Here is a 13,380-nt window from a genome sequence, read left to right as displayed (position 1 = left end):
ATAGATCAACCATGATTGAATGACAGAGTAGACTTGATGGGCCGAATGACCTAGTTGTGCTCCTTTCACATGATCTTATGACGTAGGTCTCTACTGCTCTCTCAAGGGGGAGAAGGGGGTAGAAGGAGTGGAGACAACTTTTAAGAAACCAGAGATACTCGGCTGTGAAGCTCGGCGGACATTTAACATTACCGGTCGGTTATCCTTGGTTCTGAAAACTACTGCTTACGTTTCTTTCCCCAATGAGCCAATGAAATTCACCAGTCAACACCGTCTACAACCTATGAGAACCTACGAGAACCTTCGACCTCCTGGCGACCCACCTACGGCACGAGAATTCTCGCTACTCTCCATAGCAGTTTCATTCTAGTTGCCGCTAAAATTTTTCAACGTGTTGAAAAATCTGTGGCGACCATAATGAGGTCGCGACTAGTTCCCAGAATGTGGGAACTCCTCACGACCATGAAGGCGACTCTCCGGCAACCACCCGCGAACATGTGGCGACGAGCGCAGAGTCTCCTGCAGTCGCCTAAAAAGACGCCTAAGTGGGACAGGCCCATCAGGCAGCAACTCTACCTGCAGCCTCATTCTTCTAGTTCCTCAAAAAAAACAAATCCTGCCAACTCTTTCAGGCGAAAGAAGGGAAATTCTTCGGGCGTAATCTCACTCATCCAGAAATAAAAAAATGGGGAAAGTGCAGGGAACACAAGGCAGTCCAATCAGCATCTGTGGAAAGGGAAATATAATTAATGTTTCAGGCCTGAGACACTTTATCAGTCTCCAGAGTTAATTCTCTCGAGTTCCAGCCAAATTCAAACACGCTCTTCCCCCTGATTGCATTCCTGTAAACCCCCCCACCCCCCCTCCATAACCCAAGACACATCCACTTCTCTCACTATCCTCCTCCCTTTTTGTTTCCTTTCCCAACCCCCCCACCCCTCCCGTCTCCCCGCCCCTTCCACCTCTATCCTTCCCTCCGCCTTCACATTTCACTCCTCTTCACTTTAGTTATAGAGATACAGCGTGGAAACAAGCCCTTCAGCTCATTGAGTCCGCGCCGACCAGCGATCCCCGTACATTTGCACTATCCTGCACACTCGGGACAATTTATTCTTGCTAGTGAGGGAGTACAGCGTAGGATCACAAGGTTAATTCCCAGCATGGCGGAACTGTCATATGCTGAGAGAATGGAATGGCTGGGCTTGTACATTCTGATGTTTAGAAGGATGAGAGGATATCTTATTGAAACATATCAGATTGTTAAGGGTTTGGACACGCTAGAGGCAGGAAACATGTTCCCGATGTTGGAGGAGTCCAGAATCAGGGGCCACAGTTTACGAATAAGAGGTAAGAAATTTAGAACGGAGACGGGGAAACACTTTTTCTCACAGAGAGTTGTGAGTCTGTGGAATTATCTGCAGTGGAGGCCGGTTCTCTGGATACTTTCAAGAGAGAGCTAGATAGGGCTCTTAAAGATAGCGGAATCAGGGGATATGGGGAGAAGGCAGGAACGGGGTAGTGATTGGGGATGATCAGCCATGATCCCATTGAATGGCGGTGCTGGCTCGAAGGGCCGAATGGCCTACTCCTGCAACTATTGTCTATTATCTATTTACAATTTTTACTAAAGCCAATTAACCTACAACTCTGTTCATGTGGGAGTGTGGGAGGAAACCGAAGATCTCGGAGAAAACCCACACAGGAGAATCTACAAACTCGGTACAGACATCTCCCACAGTCAGGATTGACCCCGGATCTCTGGCGCTGTAAGGCAGCAACTCTACCACTGCGCCACCGTGCTCCACTTGTAGGAAAGTAACACTGGCAAGACGAGAGTGGTTCTGAGCAAATTCCTGACCTTTGCTCAGTGTAGCAGTCGTAAAGATGTAATGTAATGTAGCATATCACTGATTACACTAAACCACTGCTGGGCAGGACCCCTTTAGCTTTTGATAAATATTTAATTTTCCTATAAGCTTACAAGATATTAGCATAACTATTGCATTTGCAAATTTGCTTTGCCATTGGGAACACTTTCCGAGGGTTTAATGATGTGTCAGTGAGGAAGTTTAAACACAACATTATTATTTGCTGGGCAGTAACAGCCTGGTGAAATAAGGTTGTCATTTTTACACATACATCACCCACAAGCTTTCCTTCACCACTAATCAATCGGCAGATGTATTCAGGAGAGAGTTAGATTCAGCTCTGAGGGCTAACGGAATCAAGGGATATGGGGAAAAGCTGGAACGGGGTACTGATTGTGGATCAGCCACAATCATATTGAATGGCGGTGCTGGCTCGAAGGGCTGAATGGCCTACCCCTGCCCCTATAATAATAATAATAATAATAATAATAATAATAATATATTTTATTGTCATAGCACATAAGTGCAAGGAGATTTGGTATGCAGCTTCCATCCGATGTCATAACATAAATAACTAATAACATTTAGATTTAGATACCCCGAGAACATGGATTGTAAAAAGAACAGTAAAATAGTCAAAACAGTTCAAACAGACTAAAGTGCAGATGTGTCTGTGAGACGTGACCATCCGAGGGAGACAGTCCAGGGGGGATGGGGGACACTCAGCAGGGCCGGTTCAGAGCCGCTATAGCTCTGGGAATGAAGCTGTTCCTGAGTCTGGAGATTCGGGCGTAGAAGGCCTTGTAACATCTGCCGGAGGGAAGTAGTTCGAACAGTCCGTTACAAGGGTGTGCAGAATCTTTATGGATGCTGGCGGCCTTCCTGAGGCACCGTGTGTGGTAGATGCCCTCCATGTTTCTATGGTCCATTGAGTTAATATTTTACCTCAGAACCCAATATTGAACAAAAACGTAAAGGGCCTGTCCCACTTGGTGATTTTTTCGGCGACTGCCGGCATCATTGACTGACGTATCACGTCACCGAAAAAGTTGCGGCGTGACGCGGCGTGATGACATATTGACGTGCGGTGTTTTTTCACGTGTCACGAGATTGATGTTCAAAATCTTTTGGCGACACTGATAGGACGCTGGCAGTCGCCAAAAAAATCTCCAAGTGAAACAGGCCCTTAATACATTTAGGCAAAGGGAACAGCGAACATGAACTTGATGCATTCATCTTCATGGCTTGCTTTGCATCCTGCACTTTGTAGCCAGGTGCTGTCTGTATGGAGATTTTACATTCTCCCCGTGACCACGTGGGTTTTCTCTGGGTGCTCCGGTTTCCTCCCACATTCCAATGACATGCGGGTTTGTAGGTTAATTGGCTTCTGTAAATGTTCCCTCCAGTGTGGGCTTGTGCAGAGGGTGATTGTTCGTCAGCGTGGACTTGGGGGGGGGGGGGGCCGAAGGGCCTGTTCCCACTTTGTATCTCTAAACTAAAGTAAATTAAACATTGGGGACTATTTTTACGGAGGCCATTTAACCTGCAAACCTGCAGCTCTTTGGGATTTGGGATAAACTGGAGCACCTGGAGGAAACCCATGCAGTCACAGGAAGTTCCGCACAAACAGCATCAGTTGTGACAAAGGATTGCTATTTGAAGTAGGCGGCACAGTGGTGCAGCTGTTAGAGCTATTGCTACACAGAACCAGAGAGCCAAGTTCAACCCTCACCTTGGGTGCTGGCTGTGTGGAGTTTGCATGTTTTCACTGTGACTGCGTGGGTTTCCACCGGGTGCTCTGGTTTCCTCCCACACTCCAAAGACAAAGCCTTTTCTCACAGTTCAATGCATTATTCCTTACCCGGCAACCGGCCCATACCAGCTTACATGAGGCATCTTGATGAGCATGGATGAGTAGGGCCGAAGGGCCTATTTCCATGCTGTATGACTCTAGTTTTGAATGATTTCCAGGAACAATACATAAATCTTGAAAGGTACTGCATATGGGATCTTACAGTTCGAACCTTAATATTCCTTAACCAGTTATTAAAACATTATTGAATCATATTTTACTTTTACTACAGTCAACTTTTATTTTGTTTTCATATAAGCCATGATCAGTGGACTTAAACCCAATAAGCTAATTCTCAACTATCAATGATACCAAAAGTTGGCCTATATCTTGACCTGCTCTGGAAGGTTAGATCGCATGGGATGCAAGGAGAGATAGCTGAATGGGTCGCAAATTAGCTTCACGGAAGCAAACAGAGGGTGATGGTGGAAGGTTGCTTCTTGGACTGGGGCCTGTGACTAGTGGTGTGCCTCAGGGTTCAGTGCTGGGCCCGTTACTGTTTGTCATCTAGATCAATGATTTGGATGAGAAGATACAGGGGAAGATTAGCAAGTTTGCTGATGATACAAAAGTGGGTGGTTTTGCAGATAGTGAAGATGGTTGTGAACGATTGCATCAGGATCTTGATCGATTGGCCAGTTGTGCTGAGGTATGGTTGATCGAATTTAATACAGATAAATGTGAGGTGTTGCCTTTTGGGACATCTAACAAGGGCAGGGCCTACACGGTAAATGGTAGACCTCTGGGTAGTGTTGTAGAGCAGAGGGATCTAGGTGTACAGGTGCATGGTTCCTTGAAGATCTAGTCGCAGGTCAAAAAAGCGTTTGGCACTTTGGCCTTCATCAGTCAGAGTAGTGAGTATAGAAGTTGGGAGGTCAAGTTGCAGTTGTATAAGACGTTGGTGAGATTCAGAATATTGTGTCCAGTTCTGGGCACCATGTTATAGGAAAGATATTGTCAAGTTTGAAAGAGTTCAGAAAAGATTTACGAGGATGTTGCCAGGACTAGAGGGTGTGAGCTATAGGGAGAGGTTGAGTCGGCTGGGTCTCTATTCCATGGAGCGCAGGAGGATGAGGGGAGATCTTATAGAGGTGTATGCAAAATCATGAGAGGAATTGATCGGGTAGATGCACAGAGTCTCTTGCCCAGATTAGGGGAATCAAAGACCAGAGGACATGGGTTTAAGGTGAAGGGAAAAAGATTTAATATGAATCTGAGGTGTAACTTTTTCACACAAAGGGTGGTGGGTGTATGGAACGAGCTGCCAGAGGATACAGTTGAGGCTGGGACAATCCCTACGTTTAAGAAACAGTTAGACAGTTACATGGATAGGACCGGTTTGGAGGGATATGGACCAAGCGCAGGCAGGTGGGTCTTGTGCAGCTGGGACATGTTGGCCGGTATGGGTAAGTTGGGCATGTTTCCACACTGCATCTCGCTGTGACTCTATAACTCTATGACTCTATATGTTCTACCGATGGAGTTTGGCTGAATGTGTCTCTTAATCTAAATCAAATCTATGTTTTTTTTCCTTTAAGTTTCTTTTTTTCCCCGTATGGCTGTTGGAAAAGAATCATAGAGAGACATATAGTTCTACGGTGTGGAAGCAGAATCTTCGGCCTGACTTTTACACACCGACCAACAAAACCCATCTACACTAGTCCCACTTGCCCTGTCTAACCCATATCCCGCTGAACCTGTCCAATCCACGCACCTGTCCAAATGTTTCTGAAACGTTGTGTAGTCCCAGCCTCAACTACCTCCTCAGCGGCACGTTCCACGCACCCACCACCCTTTGTGCAAGTAAAGGATTTGTTGGCATTTCAATGCGGGAGATATTTGCAATTTCACTAAATGGACAGGCATTTTAAATATTCGACCGTTCTTTGCCTTCTGTAGGCAGTTGTTGTTTTGTATTGAGTAGGAATGAACTGCAGGTGCTGGTTTAAACCAAAGATAGACACACAAGGCTGGTGTAACCCAGCGGGCCAGATAGCATCTCTGGAGAAAAGTCTGAAGAAAGGTCTCGACCAGAAACATCACCTATTCCATTTTGTCCAGAGGTGCTGCCTGACCTGCTGAGTTACTCCAGCTTTTTGTGCCCATCTGTCGCTTTGTATTCCAGTTTTCCGGCATTCATGCTTTGTTTGTTCGGCTTCTGATTTATTTCTGTAGGGAAGAGCAAACCAGCTCCACACATGTGACAATCTACGCAAGGCCATCTTGTTCTGCAGCGTAGGACAAAGAATACAAAGCAATCATTCACTGACGTACACAGCAGTGGTCACTGGTGCAAGCATGTGGATCAGTACAGTCACTGCTTCAACAAACACATCTCTTCAACACAAAAAACAAATGGCATTTTTGAAGATGTTTAGTTTAGAGATACAGCGGAGAAACAGACCCTTCGGCCCATCGAGTCCACACTGACAGCGATCCTGGCAAACGCGATAACACTATCCAACTCACACTAGGGACAATTTTACATGTATGCCAAGGCGAAACATCACCCATTCCTTCTCTCCATTCCTGCTGCCTCACCCGCTGAGCCACTCCAGCATTTTGGGTCTACCTTCGATTTTATCCAGCATCTGCAGTTCTTTCCCCACACATAACCTATAAACCTGTCCGTCTTTGGAGTGTGGGAGGATACCGAAGATCTCGGAGAAATCCCACGCAACGTCACGGGGAGAACGTTCAAACTCCGTATGGACAGCACCCGTAGTCGGGATCGAACCTGGTTCTCTGGTGCTGTATTGCCCCGGTCCCACTTTGGAAACCTCTGGAGACTTTGTGCCCCACCCAAGGTTTCCGTGCGGTTCGGTTCCCGGAGGTTTTTGTCCGTCTCCCTACCTGCTTCCACTGCCTGCAACCTCCGGCAACCACCTGCAACCTCTGGGAACCGCACGGAAACCTTTGGTGGGGCACAAAGTCTCCAGTGGTTTCCGTTCAGGTTTCCTAAGTGGGACAGGGGCATTAGGCTGTAACTCTACTGCTGCACCACGGTGATGCTCCACACTAATAAAAACAAGAATTTGAAGATGCTTCTGACCAGCCTCCTACCAGATAGAAGATTCAGAGGCTTGAACACATGTAATGCCAAACTCAGGAACAGATTCTTCCCCCCTGTTATAAGCCCTCTGAATGGCCCTTTCATAAGCCAGGGTGATTCACCTCTGCCCAATTGCAACATTGGCTCAGGAACTGGTGCACCACAATGCTGAGAACTATACTCTGCACTCCTCACCTTTCCCTTTGCACTGCCAATTGTACTTGAGTTTGGTTTGACTGTATCTATGTATAGTATGTCCACCGTGGGCGGCACGGTGGCGCAGCGGTACAGTTGTTACCTCACAGCGCCAGAGACCCAGGTTCAATCCTGACTGCGGGTGTTGTCTATACGGAGTGTGTACGTCCTCCCGTGACCTGCGTTGCTTTTTTCCGGGATCTCCACTTTCCTCCCACACTCCAAAGACGTACAGGTTCGTAGGTTAATTGGCCTCGGTGTCATTGTAAATTGTTCCTAGTGTGTGTAGGATAGTGTTAGTGTGCAGGGATTGCTGGCCGGTGAGCCGAGGGGCCTATTTCCGCGCTGTATCTCGTTAAACTAAAACTAAAAGCTAAAACTATTACCTGATATGACTGGATAGATTGCAAAGCAAAGCTTTTCACTGTACCTTTATTTTTCTCTCTATGGATGTACGGAAACTTAATTATTCATTTTATGTAAAGCACTTTGTTTTCAACGTGAGTTGATTTAAAACGTGCTATATAAATAAAACGTACTTACTTCCTTACTTAGCGCATGTGGCTATAATAAACCTGAACCTAAAACCGTACTCCATTTATGTTGGTTCATGAGAGATTTACCGCCTGTGTTGTTTCTGAAACTTGCTGGTCCTCATTGAAATAATGCCACGTGCTTTGGGAACATCACTTCCCAACCCCACATTAAATGATCCAATACGACATTCAGCCTGTTTGTAATTGTACTCAGGGCTCTAATAATGAGACTCATTAATAATAGTTGTCTATACGGAGGTTCCGGAAGTGGCGGCGCTGTTAACAGCTGCGGCTCGCCTGCAGTCCGTCTGTCTTTACTTTTTTCTGTTGGTTTTTTTGTCTTGTTTTGGTTAAGTTTTAGTTTGTTGGGTTGTGTTAGAGGGGGTGGAACATGTTCTCTGTCTCTTCCTTCGGGGGAATGCGACTTTTTCATGTCGTATCCCCCTTCTCTGCCTCCGTCTGCGCTGAGGCCTAATGGCGGAGCTGGCGGCCTCCAGCCTGCGACCGACCCCGAGGCTCCGGAGGCAGAGCCAGCCAGGACTTACCAACGAGAGGCTGGCCGTCTTCGGGGCTGAGCAGCGGTGGCCCGACTTGCTGGTGCGGCGTTCTGGCTTTCGGCGGCGGCCTGGGGCTGATGCAGCGGGGCCCGGAGCTGGGGCAGCGGCCTGGAGCTGGGGCAGCGGCCCAGAGCGGAGACTGCAGGATCTGGAGCTGGGGCAGCGGCCCGGAGCGGAGACGGCGGGACCTGGAGCAGCGACTGCGGGACCAGAAGCTGGCGCGGCGGCCTGGAGCTGGGGCAGCGACCTGGAGCTGGGGCATCGGCCTGGAGCTGGGGCAGCGGCCCGGTGCGGAGACTGCAGGATCTGGAGCTGGGGCGGCGACCTGGAGCTGGGGCATCGACCTGGAGCTGGGGCGGCGGCCCGGAGCTGATACTGTGGCGGGCCGTCTCGGAGCGGGGATGGCGTTCCGGCTATCGGCAGCGGCGACATCACCACGGAGGTCCGCTGGACTGGAGAGCGGCATCTCCGGCCTGGATCGACCGCCTCAGCGCAGAGGGAGAACAAGGAGGGAAGAGATGGAAACTAAGACTTTGCCTCCATCACAGTGAGGATGTGCTTGGTGAACTCACTGTGGTGGATGTTTAATTGGTGTTTATTGTATGTTTTGTTATTATTGATTCTGTGTATGACTGCAGGCAACATAGTTTCGTTCAGACCGTAAGGTCTGAATGACAATAAAGGATCTATCTATCTATCTATCTAATAGCAGTGTGCGGGAAGGAACAGCAGAAGTTAGTTTACACCAAATATAGACACAAAATGCTGGAGTAACTCAGCGGGTCAGACAGCATCTCTGGAGGAAAGGAACAGGTGATGTTTCGGGTCGAGACCCTTCATCAGACTTGAGAGTCAGGGGGGAGGGAAACTAGAGGTGTGAAAAGGTTCAGAACAAATCAGAGCCGACATCGATGGCCAAAGAAAGGTGGAGCCCACAATGGTCCATTGTTGGCTGTGGAAGAGGTGATAACGAAAGGATACATGGATGCAAAGAGTGGAACTAGCAGGATGACTAGGGCGGGGGAGGGACAGGGAGAGAGAGACGGAGTACAAGGGTTACTTAAAATTAGAGAAATCAATGTTCATACTGGTGGGTTGCAAGCTGTCCAAGCAAAATATGAGGTGCTGTTCCTCCAATGTGCGTGTGGCCTCACTCTGACAGTGGAGGAGGCCCAGGACTCAAAGGTCAGGAATTGAATGGGAAAGGGAGCTAAAACGTTTGGCAACTGGGAGATCGCGTAGAACAAGGCGGACTGAGCTTAGGTGTTCAGCGAAACGATCGGCCAGTGAGTGCTTGTTCTTTCTCCACGATATATTGGAGTCTGCACTCTTTAATAATAGCAATGGGTGTGCCTGAATCTCCTGCACTGTTTTAATGTCAACTTGACAAACTTGTGGGTGTCTATAATTGCTTTGTTCAGATTATACATTGGAAGTCATGTAATTTGTTTTTTTTTTTTTCAATGTTTTGCACTAAATATTTCTCAGAATGATGTCGGTGTTGGACAACTATTGGAGTTTGACTTGTCTTTTCATTTCTTTCTCAGGCTTTGTCAATGGGAATGATGACTGAATATTATCATTACATCTTCACCACCTTGGTAAGCAATTGAACAATTTATTGTCATTACATGATGTGTAAGGATGACACACGCTGATAAATGGTTGACATTATTTGGTTGACATGTATTTCTAAAGGTTATAAATTCTAGGGGCAGAATTCAGTCCATCAAGTCTACTCTGCCAGTCAATAAAAGACTGAATGCATGAATGAATGAATGAATGATTGATTGAACGAACGAATGAATGATTGAATACGTTTATTGGCCAAGTATGTTCACATACAAGGAATTTGCCTTGGTGCTCCGCTCGCAAGTAACAAGACGACATACAGTAACATTTAAGAATGACACATAAAACATGAATACATTAATACATTAAAACAATCATGGCTGATCTATCTTTCCCCCTCAACCCCATTCTCCTGCCTTCCCCCCATGACCCCAGACCCCTCACAGTGTTAGCTGTGAGGAGGATGCTAGGAGGCTGCAAGGTGACTTGGATGGGTTGGGTGAGTGGGCAAATGCATGGCAGATGCAGTATAATGTGGATAAATGTGAAGTTATCCACTTTGGTGGCAAAAACAGGAAAGTAGACTATTATCTGAATGGTGGCCGATTAGGAAAAGGGGAGATGCAACGAGACCTGGGTGTCACGGTACACCAGTCTTTGAAAGTAGGCATGCAGGTGCAGCAGACAGTGAAGAAAGCGAATGGTATGTCAGCATTCATAGCAAAAGGATTTGAGTATAGGAGCAGGGAGTTTCTACTGCAGTTGTACAGGGTCTTGGTGAGACCACACCTGGAGTAGTGCGTACAGTTTTGGTCTCCTAATCTGAGGAAAGACATTCTCACCCTAGAGGGAGTACAGAGAAGGTTCACCAGACTGATTCCTGGGATGTCAGGACTTTCATATGAAGAAAGACTGGATAGACTCGGCTTGTACTTGCTAGAATTTAGAAGATTGAGGGGGGATCTTATAGAAACTTACAAAATTCTTAAGGGGTTGGACAGGCTGGATGCAGGAAGATTGTTCCCGATGTTGGGGAAGTCCAGAACAAGGGGACACAGTTTAAGGATAAGGGGGAAATCTTTTAGGACCGAGATGAGAAAAACATTTTTCACACAGAGAGTGGTGAATCTCCGGAATTCTCTGCCACAGAAGGTAGTTGAGGCCAGTTCATTGGCTATATTTAAGATGGAGTTAGATGTGGCCCTTGTGGCTAAAGGTATCAAGGGGTATGGAGAGAAGGCAGGTACAGGATACTGAGTTGGATGATCAGCCATGATCGCATTGAATGCCGGTGCAGGCTCGAAGGGCTGAATGGTCTACTCCTGCACCTATTTTCTATGTTTCTATGTTTCTATGTCCATAATCATCAAGAATCTGTCAATCCGTTGACTTGTCCTCCACAGTGTTCTGTGCCAGCTGCCTGCCCCTTTTCCGGGGTTACGTCCGTGCCCGGGTGGGATTAGAAAGGGAATACGCCCTGTCTGTGGGCACCCTGAGGGAGTTTCGGGACCGCTGGGCTCTGCAGGGTGTTGAATGTATCCTCAATAAGGATTGTATCATAATTGTATAATAGTTTATTATGGATATATATTTGTATTGTATTTATGGTGGTGGGTTCTGGCTTGTTTTATTGTAGTGTAAATATTATTTTTTAATAATTGAATAAATTTTTTGGGAAAGAAAAAAAAACAGTGTTCTGTGGCAAAGTATCCCACAGATTTACCACCCACTCACTTAAGAAATTCCTCCTGATCACCTTTCTAAAGGATTGTCCTTTTATACAGGACAAGGGGACAAGGGGTCATCCAGGACAAGGGGTCACAGCTTAAGGATAAGGGGGAAATCCTTTGCAAACCGAGATGAGAAGAACTTTTTTCACACAGAGAGTGGTGAATCTCTGGAACTCTCTGCCACAGAGGGTAGTTGAGGCCAGTTCATTGGCTATATTTAAGAGGGAGTTAGATGTGGCCCTTGTGGCTAAGGGGATCAGAGGGTATGGAGAGAAGGCAGGTACGGGATACTGAGTTGGATGATCAGCCATGATCACATTGAATGGCGGTGCAGGCTCGGTGCAGGGGCTGAATGGCCTACTCCTGCACCTATTTTCTATGTTTCTGTGTCCATACTCATCAAGAATCTGTCAATCCGTTGACTTGTCCTCCACAGTGTTCTGTGGCAAAGTATCCCACAGATTTACCACCCACTCACTTAAGAAATTCCTCCTGATCACCTTTCTAAAGGGATGTCCTTTTATACTGAGGCTATGGCCTCTGGCGCTAGATTTCCCACTAGTGGAAACATCCTCCCCACATCCGCTCTATCCAGGCCTTATTTTTGCCTTATTCTCCATTATTTCACAATTTTAATGATTTACTGCCAGTCAGTGAGGAACTGTGAATAGCTCCCTTTGATCTTTTAACAGCGTGGGTGTACTGCAGTATCTGGCTTGTTTGTTTAGAACATATGCATTCCCAGTATCTTAGACCTCTCAACATCCATACTTGCCTTAGATTTAGCTAACCCACTGTGTTCACAGGAGTTTGAAGCCCTGATTTGGTGACATTCAACCACTGCTCACCTGCAGTCGGAACTTCCTACAAAATCATGAGAGGAATAGATCTTATAGGTGCACAGACTCGTGCCCATAGTAGGGGAATCAAGAACTAGAGGAGATAGGTTTAAGGTGAGGGGGGAAGATTTAACAGGAACCTGAGGGGTAACCTTTTCACATAAAGTGTGGTGGGTGTATGGAACGAGCTGCCGGAGGAGGTAGTTGAGGCAGGGACTATTGCAATGATTAGGAAGCAATTAGGCAGGTACATGAATATGTTTAGAGGGATATGGGCCAAATCCAGGCAGGTGGGACTTGTGAAACATAGAAACATAGAAACGTAGAAATTAGGTGCAGGAGTAGGCCATTCGGCCCTTCGAGCCTGCACCGCCATTCAATAGCCTGTCCAACCCCTTAAGAATTTTGTAAGTTTCTATAAGATCCCCTCTCAATCTCCTAAATTCTAGAGAGTATAAACCAAGTCTATCCAGTCTTTCTTCATAAGACAGTCCTGACATCCCAGGAATCAGTCTGGTGAACCGTCTCTGAACTCCCTCTATGGCAATAATGTCCTTCCTCAGATTTGGAGACCAAAACTGTGCGCAATACTCCAGGTGTGGTCTCACCAAGACCCTGTACAACTGCAGTAGAACCTCCCTGCTCCTATACTCAAATCCTTTTGCAATGAAAGCTAACGTGTAGATGGGACATGTTGGTCGGTGTCAGCAAGTTGGGCCGAAGGGTCTCTTTCTACCCTGACCGCGTGGGTTTTCTCCAGGTGCTCCAGTTTCTTCCCACACTCCAAAGGTTTCTAGGTTAATAAAAAAACATTTATTAACAAGAAGATGTACGAGGATGTTGCCAGGACTAGAGGGTGTGAGCTATAGAGAGAGGTTGAGTCGACTGGGTCTCTATTCCATGGAGTGCAGGTGGATGAGGGGGGATCTTACAGAAGTGTACAACATCATGAGAGGAATAGATGGGGTAGATCCACAGAGTCTCTTGCCCAGAGGAGGGGAATCGAGGACTAGAGGACATAGGTTCAAGGTGAAGGGGAAAATTTAAGTGGTAACGTTTTCACACAAAGTGTGGTGGGTGTATGGAACAAGCTGCCAGAGGAGGTAGTTGAGGCTGGGATTATCCCATTGTTTAAGAGACAGTTAGACAGGTACATGGATAGGACAGGCTTGGAGGGAT

General features: G+C 46.8%; 1 protein-coding gene across 2 annotated transcripts in view; it reads left to right on the top strand.

Annotated features, from left to right (window-relative positions):
• The window catches only part of LOC129696915 (glutamate receptor ionotropic, kainate 2), a 589,849-nt gene that overhangs the window by 344,272 nt on the left and 232,197 nt on the right, over nt 1–13,380 (top strand). For both annotated transcript variants that reach the window (XM_055635016.1, XM_055635015.1), the window contains exon 5: nt 9,608–9,661. In XM_055635016.1, coding sequence (XP_055490991.1) covers nt 9,608–9,661 — 54 coding nt within the window. The remainder of the gene's footprint in view (nt 1–9,607; nt 9,662–13,380) is intronic.

Source organism: Leucoraja erinacea, chromosome 5 (assembly GCF_028641065.1).
Source record: "Leucoraja erinacea ecotype New England chromosome 5, Leri_hhj_1, whole genome shotgun sequence".
NCBI lineage: Eukaryota > Metazoa > Chordata > Chondrichthyes > Rajiformes > Rajidae > Leucoraja > Leucoraja erinaceus.
The sequence above is the reverse complement of the archived record's forward strand: the minus strand, read 5'-3'. Positions and strand labels throughout refer to the sequence as shown.